Source organism: Cuculus canorus, chromosome 6 (genome assembly GCF_017976375.1).
Source record: "Cuculus canorus isolate bCucCan1 chromosome 6, bCucCan1.pri, whole genome shotgun sequence".
Taxonomy (NCBI): Eukaryota; Metazoa; Chordata; class Aves; order Cuculiformes; family Cuculidae; genus Cuculus; species Cuculus canorus.
Window position 1 is genome coordinate 15,917,194 of NC_071406.1, and position 19,222 is coordinate 15,936,415.

Genomic DNA, 19,222 nt, shown 5'->3' on the forward strand with positions numbered 1-19,222 from the left:
CAGATGATGAAGCAAGCGATGCCATTTTTTTCTTTTTTTTGAGATCTGGATAGAAAAGGTTTTTCACTGAAGAGCCTAGAATTTGTTACCTTATTGAGCAAGTGCTTTGGGTTTTGTTTTCCTTTTCTTCTCAAGGGAAAAGGGGCAGTTCTTTCCCCCCCCCAGTGTTAAGAGATAAACAACTGACTTTGGATCGTGCCAATTACCTGCAATACACACTTTAAAATTCTCACATTTTTCCCACATTGTTCCATTGTACCATTGTTCCCACATCCCAAGGAAAGAAGCACAGAAGTGAACTGGATCTCCACTGAAAGGAGTGTGTGGAGAACTCTCCCTAGAAGAATAACCTGCATGTGTTCTGGTAAGAAGCCCGGGAAGGGCATGGCAGGCCACCCTTGGCTCCATGCTGTACCACAATAACTTCACCAACAGGTCAGGAGCTCAGCATTTGCCACCTACCTTAATATTAACTAAAAATATGGTTGCCATCTGGTGGCTAACACAGAATGAATTTAGTATCTATGATGAGTTCGAGGTGGACCAGATACCAGGAAACACATTTTTTTGCCCTGTCCCCTCCTGGAAAGACAGTAAGGGGAAAAACCACAGATGTGGCCACGCTCACTTTCGTGTATGGAGCGAAGCCAGGACCTCGTAGCTGCAAGCCAGTTCCATACTGGATTTGCAATTGACTTAGCGTTTCTTCCAAGCAGCCAGGCAAGTTCGAAACACACTTCTACTCTCAGTAAATGAGCTTAAACAAATGGAAGGAGCATGTGCAAAATTAGGACCAACAGGTTTGGGTTGCCATTCTGACCCAGCAGCATTTTATAACAGTGTCAGCAACTGGTACGTGGCTCAGGCCAGCGCTGCACCCAATCCCCAACCTCCTAGATTAAATCTAGCTGCTAAAGATAACTCCCAGGGAACAAGAGCAGCAGTGGGCAGATCCGTTCACCCTCCCTCCCTCGAAGATGCACCAGTCCTTATTCAGTCAATGTCATCTCACGGCAAATCACCGAACCCCACGATGAGCATGCCCGAGATAGCATCAGCTGATCAATGTCCCTGCGTAAAACGCCCGATAATCCCTGCACAGAGCGGGCATCTGGCATCAGATGCAGCATGCCAGAGAGATGAACACGAAAAGTATCCATTGCATATCCCTGGCACCTTTCGGCGGCACAGAGGTGGGTGGAGAGCAGCGAAAGGGCTCCCGGGATTCCAAAAGCACCCCTCCCTCGCCAGACATCGGCACAACCTTCAAAGGCGGTTCGGCTCTTGCCTCTCCACCATTCCAAAACGTGGGGTTCAAGGTCAGTCGCGCCAGCAGCGAGCATCTCGCCGTGCTGTTAGGAGATAAGGAGGCGAGTGCCCGTCTCCTCCTCCTCGCCGCCTTTCAGCTCGCGGGTTTGGCGCTGTCACAAACCACAGTATTGATATTGCCGCATAAAGCACCAACTGAACGCCACAGAAGGAAGGTCATCTTCTGCTCAAACAATAAACATCTACGTATTTAAAGCGAACGTGAGGCGCCGTCCCCCCTCCCCTCTCGCAGCCGAACCCGATGCCGCGTCCGCGGCTCTGCCGAGCGCGCAGGCGGCGAACCCGGCAGCTCGCAACCCCGGCGCCTCTGCATCCTCAGGATGCAAATCAGCTCCAAATCCGCGGGCAGAGGAGGCAGCTGCCACCCCCGGGGGGGACAGGGGCACCGCTGCGAGCCTGCTCTCTGCCCCGGGGAGCGGGTACCACCCCGGTCCCCGCATCCCGGCTGCGCATCCTCGCTCCCCTACCTTCTCCTGCGCCCGGGTCAGCTTCTTCTGCACGTTGCTCGCGATCTTCCCGGCCGTGACCCCTTTGCTGCCCAGCTCGGCCATCTTGCCTTCTCTCTTTTTAACGGGCGGCTGCGAACGACGAGCCGGCAGGAAAGGGGGGGAAAAACCCGGCGGGCAGGCGATGGCCCCGGCGCCGCCAGCGCCGCCCCCGCCGCCTTTTAAAGGGACAGCGCGCGCCGCGCCGCCTTAAGGGGCCGCGGGACGGGGAGCGGCGGCACCGCCGGGTATCGCCTCGCGGGACGGGGGCAGTCACAGAGACATAGAATCACTAGGTCGGATCATCGAGTCCAACCATACCTATCTGCCACTAAACCGCGTCCCTGAGTACCTCGTCTTTTGAACGTCTCCAGGCATGGTGACTCCACCATCTCCCTGCGCAGCCTCTGACAGTGCCCAATGACCCTTTCCGAGAAAATTTTTTTCCTTATGTCCAATCTGAACCTCCTGTGGTGCAGCTTCAGGCCATTCCCCCTTGTCCTGTCCCCTGTCACTTGGGAGAAGAGGCCAGCTCCCTCCTCTCCACAACCTCCTTTCAGGGAGTTGTAGAGAGCAATAAGGTCTCCCCTCAGCCTCCTCTTCTCCAGGCTAAACAGCCCCACTTCCCTCAGCCGCTCCTCATAAGACTTGTTCTCCAGCCCCCTCACCAGCTTCGTTGCTCTTCTCTGGACACACTCCAGAGCCTCAACATCCTTCTTGTGGTGAGGGGCCCAGAACTGAACACAGTACTCAAGATGCGGTCTCACCAGTGCCGAGTACAGAGGGAGAATAACCTCCCTGGACCTGCTGGTGACCCCATTTCTGATACAAGCCAAGATGCCATTGGCCTTCTTGGCCACCTGGGCACACTGCTGGCTCATGTTCAGTCGGAACATGAAGATCAGAACATGAAGGACATGAACATGAAGTCAGAACATGAAGAACTTGGAACATGAAGTTGGAAGATGAAGAACATGGACATGAAGTTGGAACATGAAGAACATGAACATGAAGTCAGAACATGAAGAACAAGAGGGGGCAAGCGTTTGCCAGCTTTTCCCACCTCGCCTTCCTCCTCTGGGCCAGGCTGCGGCGTCGCAACAGCGTGGCCCAGATGGAGGGAGAGATGCTGAAAATGCCTGCAAATAAAACTAAGATTCCTTTTGGAGTTTTAGAATGCAAGCATCCTCTGTCAGGCCTGGGCAACCTGAGGAAGCAAACTCCATCGATCCTGTGCAGTGAGACAAAAGCTGGTTACAGAATATATTTCCCACTTACATGCATATGTATAAATGTTCACAGAAAGCTTACGCATATTCTGTTGCTTTCCAAGGACTAATTTTAATGTTATTATGAATTTCATGATAGTCAAAACTCGTGCTAATTTGGAGCTGGCTCCAGCTCTGCCTGACCTTGCGTTTGAGATGGGGAAATACTGCAAACAGAGGTAATCCCGGAAAGAGACATCTGTTCGTCATGTAAACTTCACACAAGATGTTATCATCTTAAAAGAATGCACATTGTCCAGAAAAACAGTGTTTTAAGAACATGCTATGAGAGGGACATCTGTCTAACTTTCAAAGAACACAATTACTTAGATGAAACGTAACTCTACTTTAGCTTAAATCAAAAATATTCCACTTTTTGTAACAGTAACTAGTTCATGTATCGCCCCCACCAGAGCAGTGAGACACTATTACTGATAAGTGAGGACCATTACTTAGAGGTGCTGCCTAATGGCTGTATCAGTCTTTGTTAGTTTTGCACAGTTAGAATGCTCTACAATAACTGATAGTAGGTGATGGCAGGAGTTTGCTGTTGTCCTTTATCCTGTAGCATAATAGCATTCTTACGTGTTGTAAGAGATTTGTACCACTGATTGTTATCTCTGACTATCCATATTACTAAATTTATACAACAAAGGTACTTCTCAAATTATTCCTGGATCTTTACAAACACAAAAATTTGTGTTTTCAGAGGGGGAGTATCTGTAAAGGAATCAAACCCCCGATTTTAAAAAGCAAGCTGAAATTTCAGAAGATTTCATCCGCTGATGTGCCAGCCTCTTACAGGATCCAGGTAAATGCCGTCCACCTCAGCCCTGTCTCTCTGAAAACTGGAATAATCAATTGACCAGCTTGTCTCACAGGAACATTAGAATGGCTAATTAGTTAATGTTTGTACAGAACTTTGAATCTGCTGTGTTAGCAGTTTTTTACATGTTTTTGGATTTCCACCAAAATTGGGATTCAGCATGGCTACACATGATGCAAGTTCCAGCTAGGGAGCAATGGTGACAGCAGAGTGAGGTGCTTTGTGTGCCTCCACTGCAGAAGACATTGCAGTGATGGAGCATTTACCAGAAGAAAACCAATTGTGACTGCACAGAGCTCTTCACAGGGCTAACTTCCCCTGAATTCCTGCTACCTTAGTCTGTATGGTATTATTCTTCAGCTGCGATTCAGCTGCTTTTCACTGTCATTGCTCCTGGCCCAAATATGCACCCTGTTCCTTGCCTGCTCTTGCCCTGTTCAGTGAGCCTGAAACTCCTGACAGCGTACACTGCAGTGATACCACCACTTTCATCCCAACGTGGCTTTGGTCACACTTTGCTAGAGCTACTGTTTAAATACCTTTCGTGAAACTGTTCCCTTTACAAGATAGGATGAAGTCCTGCTTCCTGGAATACAGGAAGCCACCTCAGCATTGTTATTTATATAATAATAATCGGCCCCAAAGCTTCCATTAGTTCCACACACTGGAGCTTAGTCAGGTGATGGGAAGGCTTCCTTCCTAGCCTGCTTCCACACACTCATCTTTCTTACTTCTTTATGGGAGCTTACATCCTCCCTATGCGCACACCATGTGCAATGCAGTATCAGCCAAACCAATGCTTTGCAGACAATTTAGATCTTTAAGGAACTTGCACTTGCCTTTGATTAAGATGGAGACGAGCACCTCTTACATCTACTTTAATTGAAAGATGGTAGCAAAACCTACCTGTGTTCCAAGATGATCCCACACAGTCTTTATTTTGCTAGATGAGGACTGTTATCTCCAGAATTTCACACACAGAGGGAGTAGCATAGCACTCACTATTGCAATCTAAAGCAACAGAAAAATGTTGAAGGTGATTATTTGAGAGACCTAGGCCATATTTTTCATATTATATTTCATTTACTGGTTCCCATTTCTGCTCTAGTACTATTTCTGTTCATTCAGAACTTGGAATAAAAAGAATTGTCTTGCCAGAGCCCTTAAAAACTGTGGGCAGAAAACCTGTCAACACCTCTTTGAGAGATTTGGTGAGATAGTGCTTCTGCATTTCTTGCCTGTTATGACAATGGCTTTTTTTTAATGACAAAAGCCATCATTAAGCTTAAATCCATGACAAAATTCAATTACCTTAGTAGACATACTATTCTTATTTAATAAAATAGACATGTGCTTCATTGTATATGAGAAAAGTGCAGTGATCTGAGACACATTCAGACTCAAGCATGTGCACACCTGTGGTACCACTCTATATTGCAAACTGCAATTTTATTCAATCACTTTCTGGCTTTACATTTACTATACATATTTCTGTGTGGGCTTCTGTATATACAAAACAGTGTATTTGTCCAAACATTTTGCCTTTAATTTTAGGTTTATTAGGTATTTTCGTATTACTTTTCTTGTTTAGTATGATCTATAATTTTGCAGCATCTCACTGCTTAGTATCATCTGGAAACACAATTAATATCCCGTTTTCTTTGTCTCTTATTAACCATTTCCTCCTGGTTAGCTGAGCTTTTAAAAGTGAAAGATGCACATGTGGTCAAACATTTTTATGATCACATTTAAAAGAGCAGATGTTTCAGGGTCAGAACACATTCCTCTCTATCCTACCTCATATATTTGCTTCTCCTGCCTAGGTCTTTTCTTCAGTGAAACTGGTTTTGAAGGAATTTTTGTCTGATTACGTTGTAAAAGGGAATGACTGTAGCACATGAGCTGAAAAGAAAGTCCATGGCAAACATCAGATAATTGTGAAACAAAAGCAGCCAGACACACACATTCACCACAGCAAAAAAAAAAAAAAAAAAAAAAAACCAAACCAAAAAAACGATGACAAACTGCATACATTTTAAAAGCTGGGATTAACAGCAAGCATCCACCTCTCAGCATGAGTCATTTCCCAGCTATTTCTGTGCTTGAAAGGATCAGAACCAAAGCTGCAAAACATTTGCTGGGCTCTAGGTGTGTTGCAAATAGGATTCCACTAGCATGACCCAGTGAACATCACATATTATGGGTGGCTATGTATTTGCATGAACTTATAAGCCATGTGAGCCAGGTGATATATGCTCAAGGCTGTTGCTCTGTGGACAGGAGAGGTTTCAGTCTCAAATCTATCTACCATTATTCTGATCTCAAACTTACAATCTTATAAATGTAAATAATGCCATGTGTCACTAGAACTGCACATAAGTAATAAGCATAGAGGCTAGCAACATAATGCTTATATTCATTTGTGCTTTGTGTCGCTGTGAGGCAGAGCTGTTTAACCTTTTAGAAGCCATTAGTGACAGATTCCGTACAACTAGATTTAAAAGAAATAGAACTTGATGCTCATGTCCATTTCTTGCAATGAGATTCATTAAGTTCCATATGTGCATAGTTGTCTCATTTATTCTAACACTAGACCCTAAGACACTTCATTTCACATAACTGTAACCAGCTAAATGCATCTAGTTTAATTTAAGCTGAGTCACCTCGGGTCCTTTTAAATCAAAAGGCAAAACAGCTTCTGGAAATGCCTTCCTCCCCCCTTAGATACAGAGGAAGATTAGATCAATAGCTTAAATAGCTGAAGTTAAGAAACAGAGGTGAGTTATGAAACCGACCTGTAGTCCATCTCCCTGGTGACAGTATGATTCATTTACACAGTTGACAGGGAAGAAGCAAATCTGTCAAACATCATAGCACAAACATGCATATTTAGTATGTACATACATAGTGTAGCTTTTTTATTGCTTTCTTAATTAATACTCTAGGCAATGCCGATGTTAGGGCTCAGCCCTATAAGTGCATTTTACTTCTCAGTTGTCTCATTAAAGAGACAAAGTGCTCACCTGTTTACAATTATGCATATGCTTAAGTGCTTGCTGGGTTGGGGTCTATTATTTTGTAGTTCAGGTACAATTTACTCCCTCTATTACAAAAATAATTGTTACTTTTTTTTTTTTTTTTTTGTTCTGTTATTATTCCTGCTCTGCCAAGTTTGTTCATCTGGGAGCAAGATATTTTCTTCATGATTCCTAATTTCCATTAGTGTAAAATTTTGGTTTTTGTAATGTGCTTTCAACAATGTGTCCCTTAACATATTTTTTTATTATTTCTGACTTGAACCTTTTAATAATAACTTGTGGTTTTAGAGCTGCAAGCTGTGATAATCAAAATAGCTTCCCTGCTACTGGTAGCAAAATTTTTCATGCATAAATTCAATTCATTTAAAAAATTAATTTAAATATTACAATAGTAGTGGTCTCTACCATTCATGGAACTAGAAGTATATATTTTCTGTTCCAGTAGATTAAAGATTAAAACCCAGTAAAATTGATTTTTGTTTCTCTCAGCAAGGAGTCTGATTTTAAGTTTATAATTATTGTTTTTTAAATTAACTGAGCTCTGCTAAACATTTTGTGTTTATGGCAAATATAAAAATATCATTATTGAATTCTTAAAATGTTTCTATTCATACTAAATAATAGTATTTGCAATAAATTATTCTGAGGACTAAAGACCTTCTCCCCAAGATGGATCTATTTCAGTCATGATTTCTTGTTTGTATTCAAAGCTGAGATTCACATTTTAAACAACCCCAAAGCCTCTGGTTGTTTCAATTCGTAGTCTTGTTTACTCCCTAACTCTAGCCATGAGACTGTAAGTCTGTTGGCCTCCCTCACTGCCAGCACCGCTCCCTTGCTTTAGTGGTGCCAGTTCAAGGATTGATTTAAGACAGTAAATACAACACCCTGAAAACAACATATTACACAAAATATATTATGTAGCAAGATCTAATGGAATTTTTATTCCAACCTCGTTTGCCTTAAACAGCTTGCTCACTTTTTTCTTTCCATTGCAGATTATGCATTCTTTTGGGATAACATTCAAGAAGAGCATGCAAAGGTGAGGTCTGTCTTTCTTTTTAAGCTGATAACGTTATCAAAGGTAATTCAGCCATCAATTTCACCATTATCTAGTTTGCCTTAGCATTCCTTTCAGACTGACTGCATTCTCATGCAAGCTATCCCTTTGTTTTCCCACGGAAAGGTGCCTGGAAGCATTACGAAGTTTCAGTCATAAAAATAACATATACAACCTCACTGATTATGCATTCTGTCCCTTAATACAAAAGCAAGATGAAACAACTTTGTTTTAAAAAGAAGTGTCCAGAAGGTGTTCTCTCCCACATCTCGCAACCCCACGACTTCTTCACTCTCTTGCTGTGAAAAACAGATGATGATACCTAAGTGACTCTTCTCGTGTACCACACACAAAAAAATACCTAATGCCCTAGCACAGGGAAAGCTCCGAAGCTGAAAGCTTTGCCAGTCTAGTTCAAAAAGACTCACCAGACTGGCTTAGAAAGGGCGAGAGGCAGGAAATAAAACGGCATTATAACTTTGCCTCATATCTCACTGAAGACTTTTCCTTGATTGCAAGCATGCTTGAATTATTAAGAATTATGTGGTATTCATTATATACTTTGCTGGTACCATTGTTTTTCATCCATGTACCATTTTGGGTGCCTTTTTTCTGCCTGTGTGGGTTTGACCACCGCAAAGTCATCCTGGACCCTGAATTTGTGACAGAATAGCTATTTCACTAATAAGTGAAGTGAGTAAAGAATGGAAATGGTCCATAAGCCTTACACAAATGTATTTCCCAGAAGCCTACCAAAATTTCTACGTGCCTCATTGTGCAGGAAAAGAAGGGATTTGGCATGTATGAAACAAAATTTTATTAGTTTTTTATTATCATCAACCAGCAACGCAGCAGGTAAATGAATCATGCGTTGGAAATTATTCTGAGAATTCTAGAAGCCTTCTAATAGTTATTAAATATTTTTTCAATGTAAATTAATTATACATGCTAACAGATGGCCCTGTCCATAGGTATGGCAGAACACATAGCCCATCTGATGGAATCACATAAAGGATATCATATCACCAGGATACCATGTAAACAGCACAGAACATCAGTGAAATCCAGAAAACGTTTTCTGTGAAACATGCCTCCACAAGGCTTCACACTGGTGATGACCATATCAGGTAGATTTATGTAACAGTAACAGTTGGCCTAGTTTCAATGTCTTCTGCCTTGCTTTCCTCTATCTCATTTCATTTCCTTGGCAATAAAATGGAGTGAATCATTCACTACAATTATTTATGCGAGCTATCTCACCTTTGTTTACTGTAAGGTCACTATCACTTCAGATTTGTTCAGTCTTCAAAATTATCCAACTCTGCTTTTGGTGTTTGGGATTTGATTTTTCAGATAACAAGGACGATAACTTTCCAGTTTGGGTAAGTGTAGTTTTCTGCACTTATTCAATACACCATTAGTATGCAATCTATTCTGATTAATAATTACTGACATTCCTAATAGTGTTTTTCTAGTCTTGGACCAGGACTGATCTGCAGAAAAAAAAGTACAACACAGACAAATGCAAAAAAAAAATTATTCTCACCTGTAACTACTCAGCCATTTCCAGCAGCTGGCTTTATCAACTCTATTAAATACTTTCATAAAGATTCAGTGAAAAGCATTGAAGACCTCAAAAGAATTAAAGATCCACAGTAAGTAATTTAAAAATTAACGGAACTTAACTTTCTTTGCAGAAACCATTCTCAGAGTCACTATTTTTCATCAAAGGTAAATCAATACAATTGTTTGCACTTCTAGACAAAATTCTAATCTAGGATAACAATGCTGCTGGATATCATAGGGATCTTAAGGAATTTTTAAAGCATGTGCTTTATTCTTGATACCATTGTTTTGTGCACCGCGAAGCAGTAATTACTAGTAGAAAGAAAAAGCACAAGAAAATTCAACTAGGTATTTTATTGTATGTAAACCTTCATGTATTGGAATAATTTGGATTATCTAGATGCCAGGTGCATCACTCAAATATTCCACCTTAAAAACGGAGGTCCATGCACTATAACAGTGCATGCTGAAACATAAGTCACTCTGAAAGAAAAAAGCAAACTATTCCATCAAAATGTTTTTTAATGTGTATAGCTTTTTGCTATTCCAGCATGGATTCTTACCTAAATTCTAAATACTGTTCTTAATTGCTGCAAATACATACATGTTTCCAACTTTGGTAAATTACCAGTTTTATTTTATTCATAGGCAGATATTAGATTCGCAATTGACAATGGAAGGCTTTGATTTGAGGGTAGCCTAATTAGAACTGAAGTATTTCTCTTCACAGATTATGTGACATTTTTACCTGTCATTCAATGCTCTCACATCTTGAAGTGTCCCTGCCAAATTTAGCAGAAAACTTTGTTACAGAGTCTTAAAGTAAGCATCCTGGATGGCTTAATGAGTCATACCCTTGTGTATACAGATATCAGGGTCATCTGCATGCAGGGTCATCTGCATGCAAGAAGGCATAAACATAAATGTCAAGATAAATTTCTGTTTTGTTTCCAAACTATTTTGAAACAAAGCAACTCTATCAGATAAACCAACAAAACATCTTAAATTGTGAAACATTTTCTTAACGTGTCACTGTATAAGTGATGGAAATGCAGGCTATTTGTTTTACATTACTCTCAAAGCCAAAGAACAAGTCTGGAAATGTTGCAGCATCTCAATGTCTTCACTAGAAATTTTGCAATGCAGGATGTTCTCTCAAATCCCCACCTCTTACAATCACAACAATAGGTTTCCAGACAGGAAGAAAACTTCCAAATCTGAATCGCAAAACCTCAAAACCAAAGAAGGGCAGGAGAATTAAGCCATTGCTTCAATGTTTTTATATATTTTAAGGCATTTATGTTACTTTCTGTCCCTACACACTTTGGTGGTGATGACATTGAGTCATAAGCTAAGAGAAAACATGAGACACGATATTTCTTTTTTGGACATGGAGGTAAAGATAAATTTTAGTTTCTGTGTTGCAAAAATGTGCTGCTTGGAAAACAACCAGCAAACCTCCTACTCTTCCTCTCACTGCTCCTACTGTGTTGAATAGGTGCAGTAAGCGCCTTCCCTTGCACGTATGAGACAGTGGTCCCTTTACTGTATGAAATCCGTAACTGCTTTGTTCTCCCCATTTATATCCCTTCACAAAGACTTCTTATAGCTATTGCAGGTATACCCTGACAATTTAAAATGAGTGAGGATCTCTTTCCTGCCTAAAAATGAAAGGGGAATGTGGTCACCAATCAGCATCACCTGGTTTGATATTTGCAAAAACTTGACAAAAAAAGAGTGCAATAATGATCACATCAAGAGCAAGCAGACAAAATGAGGAGGCAACCTCAAATCTCCACATCCAAGCAGATGTTTCACAGAACTGAAGTCATCTGATCCAAAATGACTGTATGTTGCCAGACCAATCTCCTTTATCCAGTTCATTTAGATAAAGCAGATCAAACTCTTGTGCACAGCCCGGAGCTGAATGCATGAACTAAACCTGAATGTGTCTCTGCTAGAAGACTGAGCCTCTGACACTTTAGCCAAAAGGAGAGAGTTTGACTAGTGGGAATGTTGCTGAGCTTCCCAAAGACCAGTGCCTATAAAGGAAGACATTTTCATGGGTTACAATGCTCAAATACACATACTTAAACAGAGAAACTCTACATTCCATGAAGGAAAGCCTTTGATATTTCCATTCCCCATCATCATCCAATACCTTTAAAGAAAAAAAGGGACCTGCCTGAAAATATAACAAATAAATTCTTGCTTGAAATGGGAACCTGAATGTGCGAAAATAAACTATAATTTCCGGCTACTGCTAATGTTCCCCTCCTCTTTTCTCAAAAGGATATTTTTCCACCCATTAATTCCATTTTTCATGGAGAGAGAGGAATGAAACAGAAACTGCTTATTGCAAATGTTTTATTTCAAACAAACATCAAAAAAAAATCTGTTTTTAAAAAAAAGAGTAAAATCATTAGCTCATGTAATTTCTCCCACTCTGCCTCTATGGCTTTTGCATTTACACATTTTTTTTTTCCCCGACACCATTTGTGTTATTAATATGATATTAGAAATTTAAATGTCTTATTACAAAAAGGAAAAAAAATAATTAAAATCTCATTTATGATCTGATCTCTTCTAATCCAAATAATTTAGTTATTCTTTATTCCAGCTCTGTGTTCAGAAGAGACTATTTCTCATCTATTCCTGCTTCACTGAGGTCACTCTCTTGCTTGTAACTCTAACATTGATGTCACGCTACTGTGAGCAGCAGTAGACTTCATACCCACAAACATATGAGAAAATAAATGACTGCATAATATACCTACTTATAGTTAGTTTCCAGAAAGTCATAGCAACTAGAAAAGGCAACAATTATAAGAGAATAGTATTTTTGGTCTGCATAACACTACGGAGCTTCATCACAGGAAGACAAAGCAAAATACCTGGATAGGAATAATCTTGCACAGCATTTGCCTCTGGATGTACACATGCTGACAGATCTACTGAGATCACGGATTTAAAATCAAAAGGATATCCATTCTTAGCATGCCAACATGCTCCAGGTTTACTGAGATTTACATGGTAAACATTCAGCAAGGCAAACAATCTGATATTCCTTAGACAGAGCGACTCAATGTATGAGTCAGTTCTAAATCCTACCAATGCTACGTCTACTCATGGCCTCACAGGGGTTTGATAATCCTAGAAACCACACAATTCTTTCCTACTGAAGTTGCATATTCTTATTCTACATATGAAGCTTTTGTTAAGGGGGTAGAACAAGAAGGTTTGACCTCATCATTAATGAAATATTTTCTGGAAGTATTTCATTAATTATTCCATCCACAGAAGTCACAGCAAATGAGTCATCATTTCCTTATATAAATAACAGAAAAGATATATAGCAACATAGACAATTTTTGGTTTTATACCATATGGGATGGAACTGTGCCTTAGACATGTTTTGATAAAGTTAATCAGATTATCTATGCTCTTCAAAAAAAAAAAAGAAAATTACAGCTTCCTGCTCATTGATACGGAAGGCTAGAGAGCGCGTTCTTTGGACATAACAAGTACTTGCCACCCATTCTCTTGCAGTTAGAGGTTCCTACGAATCCCACAGGAATAATCACAAAAAATATACTGAATCATTGCTCTCCTTGATATCTGTTTCTCTTGGCCTCTCAGTTACAAAAACACCAGTCATCAAAAACACCAATCAGAATCACATCGACCAAGGAAAATACTTTCTAGCTAGCAGTTCTTACCCTCTTTTAATTTGTCATCCTCTGAAAAAATACTCCATTAAAAACATTAAAGCATGACACAGTATCTTCCTTATTTCCGTCCTTTACAAATCCCTGAGAAATAAATAATGGATTCTCATTGTTCCCTGGTCCTGAGGCTAACATCACTCTTCTAGTCAAATTGACCAATATTAGGCTTTACATGCCAAGTATGTGTTGATAACTATTAAAGAACTGGAAGGTGCTTCCACTTGTTGCATTATCTTAAAGATATCGAAAAAATAATGAACTCTTTTCTTCTAACTTCTAACACTATGCAGTTGCAATACTGGTTATAAAACTGATGCAAAGTGATCTGGGAAAAACTTTTTCCACCGAGATGTAGCCAGTACAGTGGAAAAGCCTTAGGACCCTGATCCAATCCATCACCTGGGAAACGTGATTATTCCCTATCCACCGTACATTTTCTTGTAATTTACTTAATCTTAATTTTACCAGAATTGAAACACTGATATTTTATCACTTCTCATGGTAGGAACTCACTAATAGACCACTGAATTCTGTGTCAGTAGAATGATAGTGTGCTATTTGTAATCTTTTTCTAGCCAAATAATTGTATATCTTTCATTTGCTCTCTCTCATTTTATTAGGTTGTGAAATGCCAACATCAAGTATAAAAATAATTACAAATATACACAGTAGTAAATTATGCGTCAACATAGTTACAGCAATTGCAAATACCACTCTTGCATTCCAATGTAGCCCTCTACCATGACAGATTAAAACGTAATCTCTACTATACATTCACCAATAATGTCTTGTCAATCAAGAAGACCCAACTGTAGAAACGCAGAAAGTGGAATTCAGCATACTGAGACTACTCGCTGTGGGCCTAAAATCTATGGAATTGCAAACATACAAACATTAGAGACATTTGCCTTGATAGAGTAGCACAGCTTAATTAGGTCTTTCCTGCATCAACTTAATCTCATGTAGCCAATGTATGGATAACTGTAGCCTTTCCCAGCAATCTTAGCTGCTAAGAAGGTGATTGATCAACTGCATCATGATGTCAAATAGATGTCAAAGCTTTGCCAGTTGAGATTAGCGTCTCAGAAATCTGCAGTCATTGGGATTTTTGTAACCACCTTTAAAATACAAGTTCGGTTAGAAGTGAGACAGATGGCTGCCCACATTTTCTGTTGCTGATACCTATTTATTTTGCAAAACTAAGCTGACTAGCAACTAGTAAATTATTATTTTTTGGATTAATTTGGTGTTATTAAAATTCTTTGAAAAGAATTTTATGTTATTTCATACAACATCATCTGAAAATAACTGGTATTATCATGATTATTATGCATTTATTATCTATGAATTTGTGACAATAATGTAAAAGAAGCATCTATAAATGTGATAGTGAAATACTGACTGCCTTTTCAGCCGTGTCTTAGATAAAGGTTTTCAGCCAAGCCCTTCCAGATATGTGCAACTAATTCCCCACATACCTTGTTGATTCTCTAATCATCTAGAGTTAATGCTTCCTTTTTCCATCTGGCATGAGACTATCTCTGCAGTATTTGGGAATCTTCATGCAAATTCAAGTGGTTACCCCTATCTGCATTAAAAAGACAAAAACCTTCACAAGCCAGGATACTGAGAGTGGGAGAGACATGTCTAAATGCTTTTTTAATCTCCTCTTTGTCTACACCTGCAATTGTAAACCAAGGTAAGCAATAATTCAGTTAGAAAAACAAACAGCTGATAGCCAGTTGCCAAAAGGAACCAAGCTGCTAAGTGGCTGAAATCCTATATTACCTAAGGAATTATTTGAGGCAAGTTTTTAAATATCCCTTCTTGTCAGCTTTCCTTAGACGCAGGTCAAAGATTTCTCTTCTATCATAAACCAGCATCTTTAATGTTTGTTACCTAACTGCACATTCTAGATTTTTGAAGTTACAATTTCTTTCATCCTAAATAAACTGATTTTATGCTTAAGACTAGATTGCCATGATTGTGAATGTGTCAGTGTTGAGGTTTGACACGTCTCTCCATTAACATTTCCTTTAGCATGTTGGTCATGTTCTACGTCTACAGTTCTTTGACAATTTCCACTAAACACTTCCGAACAATGGCATCCATATGTTGGCATTCTTCCTAATTTTAAGAACATCAACATTTACTATGGGAAAAGATATCATGTGATGCTATTTTTCAGAACACTTGTAACAGTTAATTACTTTTACGTGTTGTTTTTGGTTGCTGGGTTTTTTTTTTTCCTAGTGTATGCCTCATATGAACTACTTTCATATGGGCATTGCTTTATCGCGTAGTATTATACCTTTGCCAGTTTGTATCCCAGCGTGCACTTTAAACTGTACAAATCTCCCAAAAATGCCAGCATTCAGACAAATTATTAAGATAATGCATATCAGGTCAGTCTGGTAAGTGCCTATGTGCTATTCCTGGCTCATGACAATACAATTTGCTTAAGTATTCTTTATTGCAGGTTACTTGTCTTATTTTGTATTTGCCAGGAGCTAAGAACCCCCTAAACTTTCTGCAGTTCTGTTGACAAGTAGCAACCTGAATGTAAGTCCCAATCTGCATTTTGCAGACGGAGACATTTAACCTACATTAAGTGCTTCCCAAACAGCTTCTATTGCATACTGTTTTCTTGAAGTTGCCTAAGCAACTTGCTTTCTGGAAAAATAACAGTTAACTTGAACAAAGTTGGGCAATTACATAGCTCATGTTATTCATAGGGGAAAGCACACAAGTTTGTGCCTTTAAGAAAAATGTTTCATTCATACTTTCAAATTTTTCTGTTTTTTCTTATCAAAAATATAGAAACAATGCAATCTGAGCAATCTGCTCACAGCTTCTGGTTTTTACACTGATTCTAAGTTTGACTGTTTTGAAAACAATGGTAAAAGCAGATGTAATCCTGAAACTTAACGCAAATATTCCCTTACAGCTGTTTATCCCATAGACTTCCTCCCAAAATCCCTGACTCCAGCCTTCCTTTTATCCAAGTAAAGCCGAGCTGCTTCAGTGAGTTTACACTTCAATCTAACTGCTTCCCAACTAGATAAATACTTGGCAGCAGACAGTAGGTTTCAAACATTGCCAACGTTGGTACAATACCCTTTAAAAGGTGTCAAAAGCTCTGGTGTTTACTTCGATGCAGGACTGAAAGTTACAATGGTGCCTGAAACAGCAAATTATCCAACTCAATTCTTTCCTGTCTCCTTTATTCTTATCTCACCTAGACTGTAATCTCTTCAGAGTGGGAACTGTCCTTATTTTGAATTTCTCATGATAACAGGTGGAGTGTCAAGGCTTAATGATTAACAAGCTCTGTTAAAGATAAATTTCAGCAGAAGGCAAACAGGACTCCAAAGGCTGGATTTTCTCTGCCTCGGTCTCCGTGAATCTTTGGACAGACTGTACTATTTTTAACACGCAAATTCCCATTTTAAGCAAGCATATGCAAAAGATGAACACAAATAGAGCACATTTACACCTACAAGATCTACGAGTCCTTGTCAAACAACTATAACAAAAATCCTCTATCTTTAAGACCCGTAGTAAGTACATCGGTTTCGCTACATTTTTTTCCCATATATACATGACCGTGGCTTTTACTAAGGACTCCTTTAAAGGCAGCACCACCTAGTGGTGTGAAACCCACAGCGCAGGGTTGTCAGTGCTTTCCTTGAAGAAAATTACTTTTGGAAGCCATAGGGAAAATCCTCAGATGAAATTCTTTTTCAAATACCCACATAACATCTATATGTTTTGTTTGGTTTTTTGTTTTTAATTCGGCATGAACATGAATAAGCAATATTTGCAAGCTCTGGGTATACATTTGCTTATTTTCTGTGTTAATACCCTTTGAAAGGGAAATAGGTACGTGAATATGTGTACCAAATCACAAAGGACAAAATAGTCTTCTTTCTTCGTTCATAGATATAGATATAAAAATATTTTTAAAATTATAAAGGTATTACAATAATTACTACTCACACCTTCCCATCTAACTTTATTATTTCCAACTACTGGTGTAAAATTTAGATGAAAACCTACGGAAGATTAAGAAATATCCAGCAAATTTGGATCTCTTCCCTAATATTTTCCAACACACATTCTAGTGAACTGTAGTTTATCTTGTTTCAGTATATTCAGTCCATGACACTGATGATCACCTTGCAAACATCAGAGAGGTCCAATGTGTAAAACCAGCTGGACTTGTCTTCTGTAGTGATCGTATTGGCATATGTATTTACATCTCTCCTAAGTAGCTGTACAGAGCCATGACTATAACTTGATAGCATTTTAAATCATCTTAGCATCTGCTTTTCATGAGAACGTGTAAATCCTCTATTGACACTTTAGGAGGTGAAAAACACTCCAATGCCTCTGCCTCTAGAGGAGCCTGCCAGTGCAAACTAATGTCCTGGAACACTGAGAATTAGTGGTTTTTCATAACCCTTTAGAGTCTTTCTCTGGGCACACAGAGAAATTTTGGCATTACCAAACATGTAAAACTTCAGTAATTACATGATAGCATTTTTTAAACTTATGAACATAATGTGGAAAGACAAGAAGGAAAGAAAAACCTCAATGACCAAACACAAGTAGTGACTTTTTTTTTTTTTTGGTATATGGTGCAAGTGGCACACACATCAGGCACACAAACTGCTCTTGTCTTGTCCTTTCTCTCATCCTCCCCCAACCTACATGCAGTTTACAGCTCACCTCTCCAGTTCCTTAGCTTTGATCTCATGTACACTTTCATATATCATCTGGCATAGCCCCAAAGCCTCCACTCTGCGTGGCTCTCCTACTCCCCTTTCCCAGTCCTGTGCATGACAACACAACTCTTCTGTTTCTAGCTCCAGACACAGCCCCAGTGCCTACTTCTCTCACATTCACAGCTTCAGGCACGCTACTCTCCATCTTCACAGCCACATCAATGCTGGGATATTTAAGGAGCTCCTAAGTTTCATTCGCCACTGGCATACAGTTCTGCTGGAGTTGTGACTACTTCACCACTGACCTCACAGATTCCTTCCACGCCTATGTACCTACAAAACTGTAAGAGGAAAACAGAGAACAGGCTGACTGAATATAGTGACTCTTGTTAAAAAATCACTTTACAAAATTCTTTTCCCCATGTTTCATCATTGCATGGCTGCTTGGGGAAATTTTTTTTTTTGTCTTCACCATTTCTCACAGTACATTTATTCTGAACTCTTGTTCTCTTGATGGCTTGCAACATTCTACACCAGTCTGTTCATTGCTAGCTGGTGATACTTGTTTTCGGCAAGCACTGCCCCTTACCTTAAGGAGGAAACACCTTAACTTGAAGGCATTTGAAAACATTTATACCTCCTCTCTCAATATTCATTTTTCTAAACTAACTACATGAATATTATTGAGGATACATTTAGTCTTTTGCAGACATCTGTATTTCCACTACCTGCTATCTAATCCAAATAGAAGGAGTGTAATCAAATCAACACAATTTTGTGTCCAAAGAAACAAGTTCTTCTAAGACCATCATTACATAGCTTCTAGATGGGCCAGGGTTTGATCTGCAAGCTTATTGTCTGCTTAAAACACAAGGAGGCAGACTAAAAAGCACAGAAGTGTAACCCTTTCGCCACTCACGGGAACTTTTATTAACCTGCTAATCTTAGTAGTTGTCTTATATGTTCAAATCAAACTCCACCTTTCCTGAACATATAATCACACTGTATATAGCACTTAGGATGCAGTCTCGTCTATTATTCATCAATCTCTATCAGAGATACTTCATCTTATACATTCTGGGATGTATTTTTCATTATTCTAACACTCCTGCAGTTTCTAGTCATCTGTGATTACCTAGGTCTTCTGCTACACATTTCATTTCCAACTGGTAAGCTCCCCAAATAAAGACTTTTT

The 19,222-nt window shown here is 39.5% G+C and overlaps 1 protein-coding gene across 13 annotated transcripts in view; it reads right to left on the reverse strand.

The window, feature by feature from the left end:
• Positions 1 to 1,990, reverse strand: part of BIN1 (bridging integrator 1) — a 97,603-nt gene extending 95,613 nt beyond the window's left edge. For 3 of the 13 annotated variants that reach the window (XM_009557403.2, XM_009557396.2, XM_054070197.1), the window contains exon 1: positions 1,797 to 1,986. In XM_009557403.2, coding sequence (XP_009555698.1) covers positions 1,797 to 1,880 — 84 coding nt within the window. In that variant the 5' untranslated portion in view covers positions 1,881 to 1,986. Of the gene's footprint in view, positions 1 to 1,796 lie in introns of all 13 variants that reach the window. The other 10 variants (XM_054070192.1, XM_054070191.1, XM_054070196.1 and 7 more) reach the window with 5 other exon arrangements.
• Positions 1,991 to 19,222: the final 17,232 nt, after the last annotated feature.